Here is a 23,275-nt window from a genome sequence, read left to right as displayed (position 1 = left end):
GGAAGGCACTGTCTGTACGGAGTGTGTGTCTATTCTGCAGCGATATATGCTCTGCTGACAACGTCCCTGGCAAATTTACAGGGCACCCCCACCATTGCTCACTTGCAGTTTTGATTAGCCTGCTCTTAATGATCACCAGGTAAACGTGTTAAAGCAGCTCAGCACAGAAGCGCTAGCAGGAACATCCTGCAAATGTAAATTAGAAATTTACATTTCAGGAACATCTTCCAGGACATGTCCAGAAGGGGAATGCTGCCACCTACCCACAACCTTCTGTTAGACTATAATGTCTTCTTCTTTTTGTGGAACGACTCCTTTTTTTATTGAATGACTATTTGCAATCTAAGCTCATCATGGGTGGTTGGCAAGCAGGACCTAATTTCTAGTACATCCTGGGGAACCAGGATACACTGCTGTGAGTCTTGCTGAGACCACATCGCACTGCTAATGTGCCATTCATCCACACTTTAATTAACACTCATTTTATCATGAATCTTTAAACACTTTAAGGCCCTTATCACTCCAAATCATCTGTATTTACAGAAATATGAAGCTTAGAAAGAGTCCACTTGAGATGCTGGCAGATTTCCTTTTCCAAATCACAGGCCCCTTGTACTGTATGCTTGAAGAACCAATTTTGAGGAAAATGTCAATTTCTTAAATCAAAAAAATAATAAATAAGCAACGGTCTTAAATCAGAGGTCAGTACATCATATCCTTGTTCATGATTTTAGACCTTTTGCATGGAATCTTGCTACACTATCTATCTATCTATCTATCTCCCGGATGATGTCTCTACTCGTGAGAATATACCTCTACAGTGCACTTCAATTCCGTGCATGAGTGATTATATGAACACTGCTTGAATATGAACAGCGCTGCAGACAACAGCTTAATTTTACAGCTGAGATCAGAAAGAAGACACCTCAGCAGCCTCTACTGGGATCCTGAGAGTCTACAGCATTTCCCTTTCCAAAGACGAGTGACCTTGCAAGCATACTCGATATTGTCTGACAAGAAAAATGCATGAGATTGAATTTTGAATTTGATGTAAAATAAGGTGACATGGGAGCCAGCAACGGCACTTTCAGCTTCTGCATGTCTACTGGTTGAGAAAAACGACATGAGCAAGTCCCACACACCCACACATTGATGTTTACAGATAGATTACATCTGCACTGATATTTACATACATTTACCTCCCCAGCCACACTGGTATTTACACATGACTTACCACCTCATCCGCACGGATATTTACACACAAGTTACCTCCTCCACCACACTGACATTGACACATAGGTTAGCTCCTCATCCATACTGAAATTGCAGTCAAGTGAATCCTGGTATTGCTACCATGACAGATGAGCAGTGCCATTTACTCACGTCAGGACAAAAGATTACTGCACACACGACTCCCCACTGAGATATGGGATCAGGATTGAGAAACTCTGACTAATGATCGGTGGGAGTTACTCGTGCGAATCAGCAGATCAGGGAGAGTTACTCACAGGTAAGGCAGACCAGGAGGGACCGGGCAGCCAGCTCACAGGGCCCCCTCCAGCTCTCTCGCAGTCGAGACCTGAGGGGAGGCAGGAGGATCTCCGCCGGAACGAAGAACTGGATGGCAAAGCTGACGAAAACGCCGAAGGAGTACAGGATCTTCACCATCTGGTTGGTCCTGCAAGCGCGCACACACACACACAAAGAAGTGAGCAATACAGAAAGAGGTCATAAGGATACTAAGGCTCCGCACTGAATCATCCCAAAAAGCCTTCCTCATAACCTTACAATGACAACATTCCTTTAGGCAAAATCACCACTGAAAATAACCTGAACTGTAAGAAAAGCGAACCTGTTACTGAAAAGACGAACTCAGGCTATCTGGGTAGTGGTAAAAGTACTCGCCTACCACCGCAGAGACCCGGGTTCAATCCCCAGCAGCGGTACTTCTGACTTGGTCAGACGTTGCTACGAACACAGTTGACAGTGTTCGTGGGTTTTGTGCTTTTATAAAGCTAACTCTAACCCCTTACATCTTGCGATTAACCCTCTGAAGGTATGCCGGTGCAGTCTTCTCATTACGATCTTCACTGAAACATTTTTTTATTTTATATATTGGTTTATTTGTAAGGAAGAAGCATAGAAAACACTGACAATAGCAAATGCACCGTGCACGTGTGTCTTGCCAAAGCTCATTTTCACACCATTCCCTTTATAAGCAAAGATTGTGCATACAGTCAGTAAAATTAGCACATTGTCACAATTTGAACAGTGCAAACTATAGTAAAAAATTTATTAAAACAAGATACACAGAGTTAAACTATAATTCATTTAAAAAACTGGAATAATGATTGCTGACCCATTTTCAGCTAAGCCTTTATTATTTCAAAGAAATAATGGTAATATTGTATTTGTTTAAAATTGCCATACAGAGAGTTCCAAAGCTTTGTGCCGTTAATTGAAAAAGCAGTTTGAGCAAAATAAGTCCTGCAGTGTCTAATTTGTCAGTTTACACTTCAAAGTTTTCATTTTGTCTACATCCTGGAGAGTGTTTTTGATCATTTCTGATGGTTGAAAAGGTTCATTTTGACACACCTGATGTTTTGGCTATGTCTTTGCTCTGTTTCACCCTCAGGACGGCCAGCTTTACTAGCATTGACACTTCTTTGAGAGAGAACAGCAGCAGCAGCCTCCAAATGCAACATCAAGTACAAACTCCTGTTGTTAGCTTTCTTGTGCATGAACTAATGATGCAACAATACACAACTGGCCAAGAAACAGCTCAGTGGCCAATTGTCCAATGACTTCAGGTCCCCTAAAATGGAGGAACTGTGCATTAAAAGGGTTGTACTTCATACTCAGATCACCTGATATGGATGTAAATAGCTTCAATTAAAGCCAACAGTCTGCATTATAACCTAATATACTGTACATTGTTTCATTTCAAATGCAATGCGCAGGACTACAGAGGAAAAACAACAAAATTTGTGTCACTGTCCAAATACATATGGACTGCACAGGACATAGGTTGTTCTGAATGAAGATAGCCAGTAGGAAATAAATAATGATGTATTAATTCCACACATCTAAAATCCCACATTTGTAAGTTTTGTGTCATGCAACCACATGCCAATCCTTTGCTCAGGTAATGTATAGTTGTTCCCCAGTGTATCATTTCCAGGTGCTTGCTGGTTCCTGGAAGCATGTTCACACATCACAGCAACACATTACAGAGGCTAACCCCCAACCCCCTTGGGTACGCACATCTTGTCGATGGAAAGTTTCAGGAGCGGAAAGATGATTTTCCATATGATGGCTGAAAGTCACCCCCACTGCCAGTTTAACGAGGGCCAATAAAGCAGGTGTGGTGATTAATGATCTGGTCGATTGCAATCTCCAGCAATTTCAAACACCCAAAAGCGCGAACAGCATTGTGGGTAAGGAAAAGGTTAATCCTTACTCTTCTGCTATAAGGCTGCACTCTTGCACTCTTCCGTGTTTAGCTGTATTACAGCTTTAAAAATGACACTGCCACCAGGAACTCACAGTTGTAACAGACTCAAACAGAGTTCCCAAAAGGCTCCTAAAGAGATGTCAAGCAAACCTCAGGCTCACTGTATTGTGTTTGGCATGTTTTCCGACATGCCTATAGCATGCAAAGCATTTGTAACAAACTCAAATATCGTCATGTCATCACGCCCTCAGGTGCACTGCAGTGTGTTTGACATGTTTTCCAACATGCCTCTAGAATGCAATGCATTTGTAACAACCTTTAATATCTTCATGCCATCACCCAGTCACAGTAAAAGCAGCCACCTGCGCGTTTCTTCCTTGTCAGCAGTTTACACACTTTCTCGCAAAGCGTGTGCCGTAAAGCTGTTCCTATTCCTACCTGGCCAGGTCCCTGGGGGCACGTGGTTGAGTAATGGCAGCGATGCACTTTAGTGGTTCGTTTGAATTTGAAAAGCTGATACCAAACCAGCCAGGGAACATAAACAGCTCTGTTATCACCAGGGCCCTTCAGATTAATTCCTTAAAGGCTTACACTACACTACACGCGCCACCCCCCCCCCCCCCCCCAACCAAAAACACTAAAAAGAGAATGGCCTGGGCTCTGTTCCATGCAGCTGTTAAGCAGCGTCTCTGGAATGCTTTTTTAAGATGCCAGGTCAACACATACAGATAGGAGAGTGCACGGAGGAGATAAGTGCATCCTGCCAACAGCAGAGAGGGACTCTATTGGACATGATGAATAGAAGTTATCACAATAAATTGATCATAGTAGGACTGGGGTGTGTGTGTGTGTGTGGGGCGGGGGGGGGGGGGGTGATGACTTCAAGACCATTTTAAACACCCAATATAGCAATCAACTGTTGCAGAAGAGGGAGAAATGGATATTCTCACCAAAAAGCAGAAGAAAGAACCTGCAGACCATGTAGTGAGCACAAACCACACCCAATAAAGTCTCACCTCAAAGAGCATTGTGAAGTCCCCCTATACCATGGAGGCTTTTTTTCCCCCCACTTCCACTTATTCTCTATGTGGATTAAACATCAGCACAACAGATAAGATACCTGGTGTAATGATCCATTCAATGAGAGCACCAAAATGCTACTGGGGGCATTTTCTTTCTCCCCCATCTTTAAACTCAGCACTGCATTTTATCAGCGGCAAAGCAAAAACGCTCCTCCTCTCAGGCACAAGAGACAGCCATCGTCCGTAAGTCCTAGAGAACGGCCGCCTGCCCTCCTGTTGGCTTTCACCAAGCCTGAAATGGCGGCAGGTTTCCCCGTTGTCTGCAAGAGGCGTGGCAATGACAGATGGACTTCTGCTTACAGAAGGTTTGATACATGGACTATGTTCCTCCTTTCCATTCCACCAAGCAAAACAAATCTTCACACCCCTAAAGCTCTCCTGAAAAGTTGAATTATTGTGTCCCATTTGTAAAACTAGAGCAGGGAACGGTGGTATTTTGTCAAAGGCTGCTCTAAAATTATAATAACCTCAACAGGGCTGAAAATCATTTTCAGGCCTGAAGCGCAGTGGGGTGAAATATGCATCTCTCTCCACCTACTTCACAAACACGTGTAACAACAAAACAAACAAAATAAAAGTTTGTTATATTTTTATATAAAATTATATGTCACTATCCTGCTTAATCTCACTGAAATAAAACAACCTTCTTCAGTGGATACCTGATGTTTTGAAAATATGGCTACACTCTCAAATTGCCCTCAATGACATGTCCTCTGGACAACTGAAGGACAAAGACTAAAACATACAGACTAAGACAATGACATCTATCAAAATGGAAATCCCAAACACAGGTGATTCAATAAGGAAAGTTATGAATCACCATTCCCCTGGAAAGTTTGTGCAAGATTCCTAATCTAATCAGGTCAGGGCAAAGTGATCGATTGGTGGAGTCACACAAATTCAGCAATTAAATACGATTCGATTCCTCACTCTGACAAAACTCATCTGTGATCTTATCACTCTGGTCACAATACCATTGGCTTTTCCATACGCCCATATACCGTCCTGTCTGTTCCTATTATTCACAGTGATTGTGTCAGGTGCATTCTGTGTATGTACATTGGCCTGGTTGTGTGTAATAGCAGACCCTGTTCCCTGTCAGTCTCCAACAATAGTGTTGGGGGTACCTTATGACCACACACACACACACACACACACACACACACGTACACACACAAACGCACGCGGTCAGAGCTAAGGTCACCACACAAGAGCAAATAGCCTGTTTGTAATCCAGAGCATCAAAGAAACCTTTTCCAGGGAAAGAGAGGACAATTTGATTCTTGTAGTTTTAACAAAAGGCTGCTTTAACCCTGCCTTCTAATATACACCGGGTGACAGAAACCAGGTCCAAAAGCATTACAGAAACAGATTGCTTTTATTTGGCCATGTGATTTCCACTGAAACTGTACAGCAGTCTATCCATCAGCTGTAATGTGATTTAGGTGATCCCCCGCCCTCCACCCTGCACCACTAACGGATTTTCCTGATGTTTCCATTTATGAGAATACATGGCTCTTATCCCACTCCGTAAATCAGCTAATCTGGCTCTGAAGACCTTTGATACCTGTACGACCTAGAAGCCTGTCAGCTCAGTGAGGCTGGGGCAGACAGCATGCAGTAAATACCCACAGAACCCCACTATCGCTCCTGCATGCATGTCCTTAGCATGTTCCACCATGATTCAAGTTACAGCACACCGCCTTACAACAACAAAACATGAGGTACGTGTGTTCATTTTAAAGAAAACATGGCCAAATATAGGTGGCATTCTGATCCCCATACAAAACCATACGTTTAGCCATATTCTGAACTGAAAAGTGTTACAGTACATTGAAAACTAGAAAATTAAAATGTAAAAGTATTAAAAGTAAATATTCCACTGGCTTTGAAAGGCACAGTTCTTCCTTCAGAAGCCACATGTTCTCTAGGGATGTGCAGTTATCGAATGATTCAGTGGGAACATTCAGGCAAGTAAATTACGCTCTCCCCAGAGATTATTGGGAAATGCCTTGCATCTAGGGAGTTATTTTGTAATGCAATGTGGGAAGAGAAGATTGTAATGAACAATGTCCAACTTCATGTTCCTCCGCACAACAGAAATAAGTTTTTTTTTAAGAGCTTCGTCCATTGAAGGGTACCAGGATCAATTTTTTTAACCATAATTTATTAAAATGGCAGTGTTTCAGTTTGGTGAATCAAAGAACAAAAGCACTTCTTAAACAATTTGTAAAAGAAATTAGCCATTTAGGACAGGTATACTGCTAAATGTTTTATTTTCCAGACTCACAGGCAAAACAGTGTTTCAGACACAATCAGAGGATTGTGTTCTATTAAGACTGAAATCGCAGCTAGACAGAGACAAATACCTGTGTTATATTGAGACTGAAAGATCAGAGTCCTGGAAAAAATTACCAGAAAACCCCTGAAATCAGCAAGATCCTTGACTTGTAAACCTGGTTACTGGATATCTATTTGAGCCTGGTTTTCTGCAAGCAATTTCCAATGAGAAAAAAATTTAAGTCAATTCAGAACCATTCACGGCTACCAGTGAACCCAGATCCATATTCTACAAAGCTGTGTGGCTGTGGAGAAAACCAGCCTATGACGGTCAAACCAATCTTCTCCTGGACTGAAAGGAAGCACAGATGAAAGGACCAGAAGTCTTCGCTTTCTGAGATGAGTGAAAACCGGATGAAGCAGGCTTATTGTGCCTCGTGAACATCTGTCTTGGGATACAACAGAATTCCAGCATTGGCGTTGTGGGACACAGCGGACTTACCACGCGTTGTGCGGAAGGTTGAGGGTTATGCTTCCTTTAATGTCGTTCCCAAAGTGCAGGTACCCCAGTGTCGCCAGGGCAACATAGAGGACGATGACAGTGCCCATGCCAATGTTAAGAGCCTGAGGAAATCGTTTTGGTTCCTTCATCTGGTTTTCCAGTGGGAGAACCTGAAAACAGCACACACACAGCATACAACATAAATGGCTACAGCCCCAGCAATACACACATAAACACTCCTGCACACACAAATCATGCAAGTCATTTTTCATCTTTCAGAAACACTTTGAACATACAAATTAAACTGACTGAAATCTACTCAGGCCTTCAGCAACTACAGTATGTGCAAATCCAAAATCACTGTGCCCTGCTCATTTCAAAATGCACTTCAAAAAACACATTTGTTCAGTACAATTATTGTGTATGCAATCACACACTGTGAACTGTTGCATTTCCTTCAATAAGGGTCTATAACATTTAGAGCTTTTTATTATGGCAATACGCAGAAAATCTGAAAAAAATGTGATATTTGGTTCACTGCTATGTCGAGAGCCATGCCAAATTCACAGAAACTTTTGATCAGGCATTTCAAAGCAAATAATCGATTACATGGGAGGATCTCAATTTCACGGGAAGAAGCTGATTTCATGGACCGTGATGCGATTTTCACAGGCGTAAATTTGGTTGGGCCCAAGCTATGACACATCAAATTTTTTTCTGAGCAGTTTTTGATAACACCCATGAAGCTCTACTAAAATGTAGATGTTTAGGATGTTATTTGCAATACACCCCGGGTTATTATTATTATTATTATTATTACTTCTGAAAGATTGGAAGCAATCCTGATCATATAAGGAAAATACTGCAATGGTGTTCATCAAATTTCAATATTACCAGGGGCCTATTGCATTCATGAAGTTATTTTAGTTAGGCAGTTATAACCAGATTACAGCAATGTAAATATTTTATTTTGAGTTTAAATCAGGGCTTCTAAACACCAGCCCCGGGAGGTGTAGTGGGAATTCCAGCTCTTGACAAACATCTTGGAGAGGGAGGTTAAATTACAGAAATTAAGACGGTACAGATGTATGACGAAGCCTACAGATACTGCAGCACTGACATGGGAGTAACTTTTCCTCACATGGTTTGCCCCTGATTTAAATAATGAAGAGTCCATATGCATTACAGGTAAAAGAAAGATCACAGGAAGTAATCGCAGACCTTGAGTCATGGAAATATGCAGCTATCCTTAAAGTGATGGTTGCGTGATGTGAAAGTCATTTTCACAATTTCATCTACAATAAAGCACAGAACTGGCAGCAGACAACTGAAAAACAGTTGCAGAACAAATGTATCATTATTTTCACATGATGGATTAAATATGCTACTATGACATCATATTTTAAAAACCCTTCTAATCCACACAGGGTATTGCTAGTGCATGGTTGCCTCAGTGCTAATACCGCTAATAATTTTCAGACCTCTTATATCCAATAAAATACCACTGTATTCTGAATTTTCGCTAACCTACTCCACCACGCAACCATAACTGTACCCCTTCAACCAACCCAGTGCAGACACAAAAAATAAAGAAAACACAAAGGTGAGTGCAAATATCCTTCAGCTGAATTGTACCTCTCGCACCCTCAAAATTGAGCTTGAGGTCTATTATAAAACGTGGCATGTCTGACCTAATGCTCTCCTTGAGCAGCCCACCTTTCATGGTGGTACCCGTTTTTCGCATTGTTCCATTCTAAGCAACTGTCCATCTTGTGCCACAAAAATGGAGCAGAGGCATACAGCCACTGCCTGAAAGATTCTCAGCAGCAGGGATGGATTAAGCTTTAACTCTAAGCACTTCACTTCAGGCCTGCACTAATTAGAGCACATCTATCGGTCCCATGCACTGATAGATTCATTTAATTTGTCTTCAGTTATAGGTGAACTGATGGCAATTTAACATGCTATGCCATGAAAGGATTCATGTAGCAGTTCAGTTAGGCAGGGAGGTCATCTGTTAGCAGGACAGATGAAGTGATGTTCTCTTTTTGGTCAGTTGGGTGAACTGTGTGACTTCCCAGCATAGCAGTAGGCCTTATAATTAGCCATGGGATTCCACAGAATAAATCGGAAAACCTAATTATTGAACACTTCTGCTTACCCATTTCACCTTAATTGTCCATTTTGGAAATTGTACTTCAAGTTAAATTCATGTGATTCACTGAAGGGCATGTCAAACAAACAAACACAGAAACACACACGCACATACACACACACACAGGAGGAAGGAATAGGGGATATTATGCAGTAAACACACTGATTTAGCAGCAGTTTCGCATCACTTGCAAATGAACAGTCAAACGTTTACTGGAGAACAACGTGGCTGCAGAGAACATGGGAGCTCTCGTGTAAAGGTAATAATCAGAAAGTATAACTTCTACAGTGAATGCATTGGCTCAACTAACACCAACCCACAGCAGTTAAGCCTTGCCACATCTCTAGTCATCACTGTTTTTCGTCACAGGTGCTAACTTATCAGATCAAAGTCCTGAAGACAAAGAGCAAGTGACCAGTGGTTCATGATTTCTGTCAGTTTGGTCAGGTAAAATTCAGGCTGGATTGGATGGGAGACTGGAGAGGACCAATAGGCATACGTGATAAACTGCACACTTTTTAATAAAGCAAAATCTCCCACCACGAAGCTCAAGAGAGATTTAGAGACAGACAGAGCTCACCAGCTCACACCGTAATCCTCCATCTCCTCCCATGCATATACATCCATGATACTCATCAATCAATCAATCAATCAAATTTTATTTGTATAGCGTATTTTACAGCAGTTGTCACAATACGCTTTACAGACAACCCTGGCCTAAAGCCCCACAGGAGCAAGCCTAAGGCAACAGTGGCAAGGAAAAACTCCCTGAGGCAGATGGGAAGAAACCTTGGAAGGAACCAGGCTCAAGGGGAAAACCCATCCTCCTCTTGTCAGCTCAGGGTGTTGATTTGCGACCAGCATGTCAGTCAGTTCAATCAGAGTTCATAATGTGGCTCAGATGATGTGCAGGGCCGGGTGGCGGTGGTGGGGAGAAGCAGGTGGCGACGGATGTGAGCAGGGTGGAGGCTGCTCACTGTCCTTCCAAGTTCAGTCTTTAATGGTTTTGGTGCAGGAACACCATAAAATGTGCAGAGCAATCCTCATACTGGTGAGCAGCCACTGGCCCACAGGCAACAACCGACAGAACTGCCCTCTCCCCCTCCCCCTCCCCTAGCCCTTCTTTGTGGGTAATGAGGTTGTATATCACTCCGATTTCACAGAGGTGGGGAACTGCCCATCCCCAGAAACTCTGCTCGCACAATTTCACTCACCTCCACTGTGCCAATAAGAAACCATGCAGTCTGAGAAAATGGTGCACATCAGTGCACACAGAGAACATTTTCTGTGTCTCTGTGTGTGCGTGTACTGTATGTGCATGTGTTTTATGTCTGTGCGTCCAGGCTGTATCAGGACTTACTGGTTGTTGTAAAAAAAAATTTATAATAATTTTGCCCAAAAGTTTTATACATCCAACCAGCTCAATCAGTAAGCTTAAGAAAACTGCCTGCCACTAGTAAATTTGGCAAACTTTGGAGGAATTGTTCAGAAACCATGTTTGGGACGGTGTTAAAAATGCAGAGTGAAGCAACACTTGCTCACCCCAGTCAACTCGCATTTTGTAGGCCTACATGACAAGGAAAAACATGCTACTAGCATTACACAACAACTTTTTTTTAACTAACACAGTTGAAAGGAAACTGTTTGCAGTACAAATGCAGACCATTGCCAACAATGCCAAGAATGTACATATAAAGTGAACCTGCAGTGTAATACAAACACCAAGAACAGCCCTGCCAGTCATCAAAGTAGAGCTGGGAAGATATTCATCCGTGCCAAAAACAAAGACTAAAAGGACAGGGAAAGAGCTGCATGTATTACATTGTTAAAGACGTTGTTAAATCCATACTGTTTATATAAAGATAAATGAAGTACATGTCGCAATGCAGGTAGGCACAGGCACTGTTATGTCATTGATAGTGTATCTGAAAAATTATGCAAGCCCCAGTATAGCAATGTGTCACTGTGCATCATGTTCAATGACAGCACTTAAACCCTATACTTGTGGGTGGTTGAAGGAGGTCAGCCAGCATTGCTGGGCAGACAGGATAGAAAGCACAATGATTGATAGGTAAAATGTTACTTGAATGTCAAAAGTAGACATCGTTGAAGTGCTATGTGACAAATATGCTGAAGTGCTTCGGTCAGAGTTTAAAACGTTCACTATTATTAAAACTAAATCCGAACCACTTAAAGGAACAGTGGAAAGATTTTGGTATACCTCACACTATACCTTATCCACTGAGACCTGGCAGGAGATAAACAGCTAGCAAAATACTTGGACCAATGACAAGAGTACCTACACTTGCAGCAGTCAGAATCAAATCTTGCATCGTACCTACTTGCATGAAATAGATATCTTTAGAACACAATGGCCATGCAGATGCCATATCCGGCTTTCTAATCATGTAAAGCAACTTTCCTGGACCACAATCTATGCACAGGCTGTATTATTTGGATGAGCTGTCACTATGTAACACCACATTATGGCTACCCAAAGCATATAGTTAATGGATGAAAAAACTGATGAAAAAGAGTTTGTCCTTACAAGGTTGTAATTCTACAAAGCCTACAATCACGCCCTTCCGCTCAAACAACAAAATATTTTTTTGGTCGATATGTATGCTCATGCAAGATGGCCAGAAATAATTCTGTACATGCAGAGTACAATTAAGCATTACAGTCCTAAGGAATCAAATTGCAGTTCAAAGGCTTTGTTGAGAAATTGCAATCACAATAAATTCAAATTTACAATGAGCCTCATAATGTTTTGGACAAAGACACAGTGCGCACCATAATGTATAAGGAACAAAGAGTATCTTCTCTGGTGATACTCTGCCCGGCCTGTCTTGCAGCACTCTTCAGCTCCTGCATGTTTTGGGGGCTAGTTGCCTTGGGTTGTCTCTTCAGCATATGAAATGCATGTTCAATTGGAATCAGACAGGATGCTTCTGTACTCTTCAGAATTCACTGTGCTGCTGACAAGCCATAGCCTACATGTCAAAACCGTAAGACCTTTTTCTACAGATCTGCAGACTCTTTTAGGCACTTCTTAGCAAACTGTATTCAGGCCATCCTGTTTCTTGTGGCTAACTAGTGGTTTGCATCTTAGCATAGCCTCTGTAGTTCTGTTCATCAAGTCTTCTGCAGACAGTAGTCACAGACACATCCCCGCCTGCCTCCTGATGAGAGGTTCTCTTCTGTCAGACAGGTGTTTGAGAGTAGTTTCTCTTCATTATTTGCAGTCAAACAACTCAAGTGCTTTTATTACAGGGTATTTTTATACATTTTGTTTTCAACACAGCACTTTTTATACATTGATTGCCTTTGTTATCAGCGTTTCTCAAAATGAGGACCAGAGTTGTGTCAACGAAATGTCAAGGAAGCCATTATGAGGCTGAGAAATAAGAAAAAAATCAGTCAAGAGATACAGACCATAAACTTAAGGCTTACCAAAACCAACTATTTGAAATATCATAAAGAAGAAAGAGAGCATTGCTGAGCTCAGAAATCATGGCGGGCCTGGTAGGCCAAAGAAGACCTCTATAGTTAATGACTGAAGAATTCTCGCCATAATGAAATAAAAACCCCAAACACCTGTCCAACAGATCAGAAACACTCTTCGAGAGGCAGGCGTGAACGTGTCAGTGCCAACTGTCCACAGAACACTTCATGAACAGAATTTCAGAGGAGAAGAGATGCAAGATGCAAACCACTAGTTAGCTGCAAATCGGAAATCTTTAAATTTGCACCGCACTTTTAATTCAATAAGAATGAAAAGGTACTTCAAAGGTAGAAACAAGTGGGCCTATAGAATTAAGTATAATTCAAATGAATGAACTCTCTTTATTAGCAGCTGAGGATTACTTCCTCTGTCTTGTCCCCTCGAAAATAATTCCAAAATAAAACAAAATGAAAATCATAATCGCTCTTGGTGTGAGCTCCCAGTCTCGGCCCCTGAACTGTGGAGAGCAGCACACCTTTAAGCACTTGGGCTGATTAGCTAATGCAAGCCAGGTGCGTGTGCTCTCTCCACCAGCCAGCGCAGCCGAGACCAATCCGGTTCACCGCCGGACTGAATGCCACAGTCACAATTTAACATTTTCTTTCCATTGACCATTTTGGAAGGCACCACTTCAGGTGCCTGATGTAGTCACCCTGGACAAGTATTTCTGCCTATTCGTCTGTCCTAATGGGAGCAGAAACTCTTTAAGGACAATTTTCTGTCTGCAACCACCATATAAATCATATAAATATGAATTACATTTAATTAGTATGATTGCATATTAATTAAATCAATATAAAAACAAAAATAATTGTTGCCACTTTATGAAACTTTATTTATTAGCATGCTTCTAATATAAAGCGCTTGAATATATAAAAATAGGTGCAGGAACTAAGAATGGATAAAATCTGGACAACCATGTGATGGTTTATCTTGCTTTCCAAGGCTGTCAGTTTATGTCAAGGGGTAAAAAAAAAAAAAAATGAATTCATGTGTATTGGTTTTGTCACCATTTCAATTAGAAGCACAACTTACTAGCCAAGACAAGGCATTCACTGGTTAGGTGTGAGGCAGGATGAAGAGAAAACTGCCCAAAAACAAATTTTGAATTCACTCCCTATAGCCTATATATATATAGTAAGTCATTTGAGTTTGTGAGACTACCAATTCTCTTGGCCCTGGATGAAAACCATTTACAAAACTTCTAATTGGCTGAGATTGCAAGTCATTTTTTTCCGGGACCTTCAGTTGGTTTTCCCTTCAGATAAGTAAGAAGGAGTTCCTTACTGCACAAAGCAGTGATTAGCATTTTGAGAGGAAATTTTCCTTGACTAACATTAGCACAGGCATTTGATGTTCAGAAAATGAAGAGTACATTTATGAAGTAGAAAGCAAGACCTATACTTGTAATGTAATTTTCTTGATAAAGTGAAAAGCAGTCCAATTTCTTTTAACTTGCGCAAACTCACATTTCAGATTTTAGAAAATTTCAAACAGGAGTTTAAAAGATGTTGGAAGTTTGTAACATTGTCTGCACAAATGGTAGATATACACATGTATATTCCAGCATACCAGTATATACCTGGACCACCAAAAACACAGTCGCACCACCAGATTTGGTTGCTTGGCAGCCCAAATGCACACTTGCTGGGCAGCCTCATGCACACTTTGAGGAAATTGGAATTATGTGAAAGTGCATTAATTAAAGTGCATTAAAAAAATGGATGCTGCCCATCTTTAAATGTCAGCACGGGTCTAGTGACACACTAGCTAGCTTCATAAAGCTAACATTAACTGGAAATTTTAAGGAATGGGTAAAAGCAGCACCCCCCTCATACATTAGTCGTACCAGTATAAGATTAACACCATGACATGTGGGACCAATACTTGTGGATGGCACGTTAACCTGTAAATTGGTTGGCTTGCCAAGTATTTTGTAATGAACTTCACATTTTGTAAATGACAAATTGCTACTACTGTCCATGTTGTGTCCACCTCATATTTAAATTAAGTTTATGTAAGCCACTTCAACCCATCTATTTCCCAGCTGATTACAGAAAGATCTTTAAATTTCAGTTTAGTCACAATTATTGTTGTTCAATTAAGAATGCTTTTCATCAAGAGAATGGTCAACCACCATAAAATCAATTTGCATGTTTTAGCAGCTAGATTTTAAGTGACTTTGACATGCCTAGGTTTTGCTGAAATTATGCCACTGTTCAGAAGGTAAATACAGAGCTCACACTGTAAATTAAGCTGCAATGGTTGGCTGTTGAATGTATGCTTGTTTGTGTTGATTGTCCACTGCAGCGATTGATTACATTACTCATTTTATTCCCTTTTAATGATGTTTATTTCATATGTGCTGAAAAAATTACAACCCAACCCACATCTGGGTTATGTAAAAAAAATTTTTTTTACATTTTTAAATTTTTTAAATTAGCATCCATCTCTCACTGCAGTATTAATATTCCAATTGGGCAGAAGGTATTCTTAGACTGACACCAAACAGTTGAATAAAACCAAAATGTTAAAGAAAACACATTGAGCCCCAGAATCAATCCAGCCCAGATAAGATGGAAAGGAGGGGGGTTGGGGGTGGGGGTGGGGGTGGATAATGAAAACATTACTCACACAACTGGGCATACTGGGTGAGAATTCAAACAAGATGATTGCATACTGCAGCCGCAAATCTTAAAGTTTCACAAAATGAGCCAACAGAAAACAACACCGGTCCTAATCCATCACTGAGCCCATCGGGGGGTCCCCGGCTGTTTCTATGCCTGCCAGGGGACCAGGGCCTGGCATTCCCACAGAAGCTTGCAAACAATAGCGGTTACCGGAGGTATTACTGTACAGTTTAGCTTCTGGTGCTAAAAGGATAATTTCCCCATTGAAGTCGGTTCAAAACGATGAACCCATTTTTTTTGGAGCCCCACAGAAGATGAGATTTTGTCATTCAAATTTGGTCTGCATGTTTCTCCGTCACAGTGCACACACCTGCTTACACGAGTGCACAAGCGCATGAACGAGCATGTGGTTGTGACGCTTACTACACAGAAGAGAGTTGAGCTGAACCAAGGAGTAGAGTTGCCTGCACAGAACCAATGCATCAGACCACATTGACCATTCTACCCAGGAGAACAGACTGCACAAATCCACCTTCAGGGTCATTATTGCTGTATTTAATAATATGTTTTTTTTTAATAGATCATGATTACCACGGTGGACATTTTTTAATTGACCATGACTATTGGGTACTAAAAAGGGGCACTTCCATGGCTGGGTTAGCAAGTTCTTTCTTTAGAGGCTACTCTTTCCGATACCTAACCAACAGCTTTCATGTGGTGCAACCCTGTCAATCACTTGGACACAATTGAAGACATTTCAGCCATGTTTTTTTTTTTTTTTTTTTTTTTTTTAAAAGGCCGACATGTCAAGGTGTAGGCTACATTCTACAAGAGTTTAACTGTTCAAGGCAAGGCTGAAAAGGGCTTGTTCAAGCATACGTGCTACAACCAACAGTTAGCACTCGCCAGAAGCAACCCGCATGCAAGCCTTCTGGCTGTCCGTTACCTTTTTGTATGGAACCCTTCCTCGTGGCTGCCACATCTGTTTACAGGCAGTGCGTCATCGGTTCCTGGCTCCCAGCATTCTCTTAACAGACTATCATCAGTCTCTAAAGATAATCACCATCAAATTGAATAAGGGGATCAATATAGCTGCATATCTGTGTAACAGTAAATCCTCGGGAGAGGAAAAAGGGAATTGCCAGAGGAGAAATAAGCCTACCTTATTTCTATTACTATATGCTCTCTTTCAATGTCTCTTGTGTACAGAGGGACATTTGCCTGTGTTAAACTGAAAATATGCTGAACAAAATGAATATTAATACATGCTGACAAAAGGTTGTGTGGATGGCAGTAATGCTAAGCATTGCACAGAAGGCTGTAACCTGCTGTTTATTATCACCCTGTAAATACAGTATGTCTCTTCCATTTACCTTAAATGCAGCTCTTTGCTGAGAATGTTTTGTTGTATGCTCTCACATGCACACGCACACACAAAAAGCATACAAAAACCTGTAATGGGAAAGAGGGAAAGTTTCCTATGCAGCATGACCATAGGTCACAAGCAGACAAGAACTGGGTCCTTCAGACAAACACCATTAATCTGAACAACGATCTGACCACCAGTCCCAAGGAATTGCTAATGTAGTCTTCCTCTCTGACACTTTCCAGCTGTGGCCTAAATTAAGACACACACAAACAAACTTTAACCACCACTACCTCTGCAGTAACCAGAGCTAGGAGATAGACGACAGCTGACTGTGTCTGTGAGATTAGAGAGACAAACCAAGGACAGACTGCTGTTTAAAGCCAACCGACAGAGCCAATTACAGAGACCACAACAGTACAGGAAGCAGAAGTACAAGAACTAGGCATCATTACCAGGAAACTTTAAAGCAGAAACTGTTGCTTTGTGTGCTGTTGTGTGAGCATCTGGGGCCGGTTATGTAAAAGTTTGTTGTACAACCAGCCCCTCCCCCCGATGCTCGCGTTACTTCTGAAGCGGTTAGTCCCCATTTACGCTGAACGTGGGTTGCACCAGTTAGACGTTGGCAGGTAATAATTACAACAGGTGCACGCATGCAGTTGCATTCCGTAACAGTGTGAACTCCGATGGAGAAATTCATTCTCTTATTGATCTGCTTTCTCAAAACAAAAGAATTGTCCAAATTTCATAGTTCAAACACAAATCAAAAGAAGAAGAAAGCTTGTAATTACAAGGGCTGTTACCCGTCCCTTAATATATGGAATCTACTGAAGAATAAAATGACATGTTGAATCAATACAGGAAGCAATTTGTTCTGTATTTTCTTACACAAAGCACTCCGCTGTGTGTGTACGCGATTGCAAGAAGGTGGCAACCCCAGTAATTACTGCAGCAGTCAACACTTACGTCTGCCACTATTTTTTAGTCCTGAGCAACATCGGACGTTTCTTAACTTGCAACTAACGTAAAATTTACACCTGACTGAATGTTCAACGATAGCACTTTGTCCGTTTTTTTATTTTTTTGTTTTTATGAAACCGGCCCAGGGTGACTAGGAACAGACTTGGAGTCAGACATATATTTTTATGTCGATCTATACTAAATCTGACATAAAAGTGTATGTATAAATCAGCACTGGTAATGGCAGCACAGCAACTCACAATGACTGAACTGTGGCATCCACCCCATTTTCCCAGCCACCCTCCTCCATCGCGCCATCGGACCCATCTGTCCATCCCAGGAATTAGCAACTTTCCTTTCTCTCCCCCGCTGATTAATGGGCTGGCTCTTTTGAGCGAAGCCTTCCGCGCTTCTCAATCAATACGCTTAGGCGGCACCACATAAATCACCCAGTCCCCGGAGAGACGGGAGTCTTATCTTCGGCGTGAGCCCTGACGTGATGCCACTCCTCTGGGACTCCGATTAAAGCCCGTTTTGCGCAGCCAGCACTACCGTTTCGAGCCCAGCAGGGCTGGGGCACAGCCGCCCAGGTTCCCATAGAGACCGTCGGCGATGGCAGGGGGAGATCAGGTGAGGGCACTTGAACCCAGCGGGTCACATCTTCTTCACTTGGGCACTGCTGTCCAAACAGGATTAGCAGTAGGCAGCAGACGCCAATTAGAAAGCCCCACGTGGGATACTTACCACCCCTATTCCTTCAAAGGCGAATATCGCTGTGCCGAAGAAAAAGGGGAACTTCTTCCAGCTGGAGGCATACGGCAGTCTTTTTGGGTCCCCCACATCCTGGAAAAGGAGCATGAGAGGTCTTGGTTATTTTGTGCATTTTTTTCCCACGGCGTGTCGGCAGGACTGCCGCCGTGGGCTATGCATGGCAAATTGTGGTTACTCACTCACTCACTCATGGACCACCTTTGAGGGACGTTTTGTGGGACACATGCGCAGTTGCTGCTTCGTTTAGTAGGACGTTTAGTAGGACGCATGCGCAGGTGGTACGGCACGACATTTTTAAGCACAGCTTTATCGCCTAACGTTACTTTAGCTAACCCTAACATGTTCGCGTTTCACCAACCTTAGTCAACCTACTTAGCTCGTATGGACCGCCTACTTTAGTTAACCTAGTTAGCGCGTACGGATGGTATCCTGCACGCATGAGTAGGAGCTAAGGACACACAGCTACAACCACCGATACAGATGTATGGGCACACGGAGGACAACAAATAACGTTACAGAGGGGAGGACATGCCATAGCTAGCTAGCTAGCTAGGACGGTTTCATGCTTGTTTGTACAGACAGCAAGATTTATATACATAAATACTCTATTGTCTTCCAAAGATAACATTCATTGCCCAGCTGGTAAAGGCAAAAACACCATCACAGATACACTTAACTACACAGAACATGACAAGAAACCAATTTATAACAGTAACAGGTAAAGCACAGTTAACCAACACAGATTTAGAAATTTCTTCTATTTCCTGTTTACATTTCAGGCAAGTCGGTCTACTGAGCAATGCGCTTTTTTTGCATTGAAGGCATCAGCACTCTATTTCAGTCCTTAACTACAGGCCCGCATGTTTAGAAATCATCACAGGCTTTGTGGGAATATTTATCCTTATGCATTTTGTATTTTTAAAAACCATGCAACTGGTATCCTTGCTTCTAACCTGGATACATAAATTATGCCCTAAAATGTCAAAAATGAAAAAGTTGTCAAGCAATGAGGCTTTAATCTGGTTAGTGGGTATAGTTACGTAAAAATTCAAATCCTGTGTGGTTTGGAGTGTTTATGCGGCACAACTATTAGAACTTGCTCCTTAAAGTTTCTGCATTGCTTCTGCCAGATCTTCAGATAATTGTTACATTAATGCAAAGTGCTGCACTTACATTTGAAGTACATTTTATGTCCTCAAATGTAGATGGGATAGCCCACACACAGAAAACATTAATAATCTGAACAAGAAAGATGATCACTCAGTGGATCCCTCCCTGCATTTGTTTTGGTACTACGATGGATATGAAACAAACTTTCTTAATTCACTCTACAATTCCCAAATGATTACTTTTGAGATTATTTGTGTTGTGCATGAGTATATTTCAAATGCTGCTGTCATAACCCCATCATATGTTTTTAATAACCCAAAATTCCTCATGACTTGGGCCAGCAATGTGCCAACAGTCCTGAAATGGTTATTTCATTACAGCCACTGCATAATTACCCCTTTTACATAACTAGTCTCAGAAAACTGGTGGCAAACTTCATACTCACTATAGCCACACTGAACCAGCCTTTTTAACATTTCATCAACTGACTGAGCCCACTGCATTCCTGCAAATGAATGCCACAACTGTATTACTGTGCATGTCCTGTTGCTGGGTTGCATGCTTTCTGGCTTGTTTACATGCATTACATTACTATACCCAGAAGACCCCTAGTAATCATTAAAAATCTGAAATAACAAAAGCGACAGCTTAAGAATGCAGCGAGCAGTGTATAATGCACATGGTCCGTTTTATGTGTGTGTATGTATATATATATATATATATATATATATATATATATATATATATATATATGTTCTTTTACACTCCAAATTTAAAGGGAAAGAGTGAGAGAGTGAGAGAGAAAGAGGAAAAAGAAACAGACAGGGTGCATGAGAGTGAAAGAGAGATGGGTAATCTGGGGCCGGTAACAGCCTAATGAAGACTCAGGAATGCAGTGATCCGTTCCAGTGCGGATGCGTGTCGCCTGTGGAATGACGAAGCTCCTAATAATTCCTTTTAGAACATAATTCAGCGGCGTGATTGATGACAGCGGTTCACAAGGGCGACTCGAACAAAGCACCAGATCACAGCGTAACTCCCGCTTGCCACTTAACAACCACCAATCACGCACACCCTTCAAGGCCCAAGCATTTACAGACCAAACTTTTTCTCACACCATTTACGATATCTAATGTGTTGCATCTGAAAAGTGGATGGGGTGATACTATTACACACTATTTACACCACATAATTACCCTAGGAGGCAAAAACATGCACACGCATAAAGCAGTCTTAACTAAACTTGGAACGATAACTGCACGTGTTGCTTCCATAATAATAGTGCACATACCTCTGGCACCCTTTAACAGGTGTTGTAGCCCTAAAACTGAACCACTTCTATATTGTCCTGTGGCCTGTGCATTTAACTGATATTCTTTAAAATCTATCTTGAACATTCCGAGTTATCCTCTTCACAGCCAATGAGTCAGTCAATCGACCAGACAGACACAAAAAGACAGGCACACGGGCAATCAAATAAACTTTGTGGGACCTACCAGTAGTAAAGGTAATTCAATTGGCAATTGCCAATTAACACTGTCATATCATAAGGCATAATTATAAAATTAAAATGGCCTTGGAGGCTCAGTTAAAAAGTTTGAGATGCCATACACATCGCCGTATTAAAAATAAATAAATACAGATATATGCAGCACATTTCAATGCATTACCCTGGCTTGTCAGTCGAAACAGAATGCCTCATGAAATCCACTGGGATGAACATGCGAGCTGGACAATTGCTCCAGCAATCTCGGGCCGAATCACTGCAAGTCAGTATTACTGAGCAGGCCATGTGAGTCCCATCGCTCTTATTTAAATGCACACCACTTTGCATGTCAAGGAGAGAAGCTGTCGCAATGACAACAAGACGCATTTCGAAACGAGTCCCTTCATCTAGCAGCACAAAGCTTTGCACCTGAGAGGGACATTACATAGACAAATGGGACATCATTGTGACAGAGCTGCTGCTATAGTCTGGCAAACACACGATGGAATGAGTCCCTGGAACCGGGCAGGATGTGCCGACTGGTGCTTCCAGACTTCAGGGTTCTGAACACTGCCCAGCTAACCACAAGGAACGCTCTCTTTCAACTCATGAAAATGAAAGCCACGGTCTGTGTGTGGGTGATAACTAAGGGGCCAAGACCAGGCTTTGTTTTTGACATTCACTTCCAGGTCTAGTTGAGACTTTACTCTCAAGTGCCAGTGCAGTTGGCTCCAGGACTTTTTCCCCGAACATGTAGTCTCAAAAAGTGTTTTTTCTTAGTCTAAATTCTCCCCATGTGCCCATTTGTTTAGGTTTTTTCCCCCATTTGGACAATATTGTAATATTTTTTCGGCCAATCGAAGACAGTTTGCATAACTGCGTGGGGGGGGGGGGGGAGCACACACATATAGTGAACGACCCAGACATAACACAAACTTCATAACCATTTAACAGTCTCCTCTTTTCCCTACTGAGCAAATTGGTTCCAATTTGAGTAACATGGCAGCACAACAATTGCACTTCCATGGCTTCAAAACACTTTCACAAGCCAATGGAAAGTCAATGGGGGATGTCAGAGTGACTTTACCCTTAAAGAAACTATGTAACACAGATGGAGTAAAATGACAGTGACACTGAAAAGAAACAAAGAACAGATATGCTCAGGCAGGGACAAGACTAAGGACAGACTGAGACTGAGACTTGGGTGAGAGCAGACAGATAAGTGACAGACTGGAGAGTGTGGACAGTGTAGTGGGCATGTAATTCTGCATTTAGGATCTTACAGTTAAGATATACTTGAAGATGATGACCAGGCTAACAGCCATGGCAATGTTGGCCAGGAAGGACAGCACAGCCATGTTCTTAAGGTCTTTCATGAAGACGAGAAGGATGAGGAAAGGAAGGAAGAAGACCATGTACAAGCGTAGATCCAGGCCCCAGGGTTCCACGGGTGTTCTCACGCCCGTCTCCACGGTGATGTTGGCAAAAGAGAGTGGATGATCCGTGTTGTTTCCCCAGTACCCTTCAACCACCTGCAAGGGGTGGGGGTTGGGGAGCAGGGAGACATGATTAACGATTAACAACATGCATTTAACCAATGATACTCCCCTCGCACTGTACCTGGGTGACCTTGTGACTGCATAAGGCAGAACTACACACTTGGACCAGTCCTTCCCATTTATCAGTCCTTTCCATACTGTGCCGGCTGTGGATAGACTCCATTTATCTATGCAACGATTCTGCAACTGGGAAACAGGATGTAGGGGCTGCATACATTTAGAATCTAAACAGAGGAGGTGTGAGAATGAATTGACAATGTAGCCATACTTTATTAAGAAATAAAAGAACAAATCTGCACAAGATTAATCTATTTAGTTAACCAATTAAACGCTACTGCCGCTATTTCAATTATGGCAACAAAACTAGTCGAGGCATGTTGGGTGTTTTTGAGCAATATATATTTTCCACCAACGT

The 23,275-nt window shown here is 41.9% G+C and overlaps 1 protein-coding gene across 6 annotated transcripts in view; it reads right to left on the bottom strand.

Moving 5' to 3' along the window:
* The window catches only part of slc36a4 (solute carrier family 36 member 4), a 144,039-nt gene that overhangs the window by 97,750 nt on the left and 23,014 nt on the right, over nucleotides 1–23,275 (bottom strand). For all 6 annotated transcript variants that reach the window (XM_064301606.1, XM_064301607.1, XM_064301604.1 and 3 more), the window contains exons 8-11: nucleotides 22,585–22,833; nucleotides 18,679–18,777; nucleotides 7,319–7,488; nucleotides 1,509–1,678 (exon numbers count right to left, since the gene is read on the bottom strand). In XM_064301606.1, coding sequence (XP_064157676.1) covers nucleotides 1,509–1,678; nucleotides 7,319–7,488; nucleotides 18,679–18,777; nucleotides 22,585–22,833 — 688 coding nt within the window. The remainder of the gene's footprint in view (nucleotides 1–1,508; nucleotides 1,679–7,318; nucleotides 7,489–18,678; nucleotides 18,778–22,584; nucleotides 22,834–23,275) is intronic.

This window comes from Anguilla rostrata, chromosome 12 (genome assembly GCF_018555375.3).
Source record: "Anguilla rostrata isolate EN2019 chromosome 12, ASM1855537v3, whole genome shotgun sequence".
Lineage (NCBI taxonomy): Eukaryota > Metazoa > Chordata > Actinopteri > Anguilliformes > Anguillidae > Anguilla > Anguilla rostrata.
The sequence above is the reverse complement of the archived record's forward strand: the minus strand, read 5'-3'. Positions and strand labels throughout refer to the sequence as shown.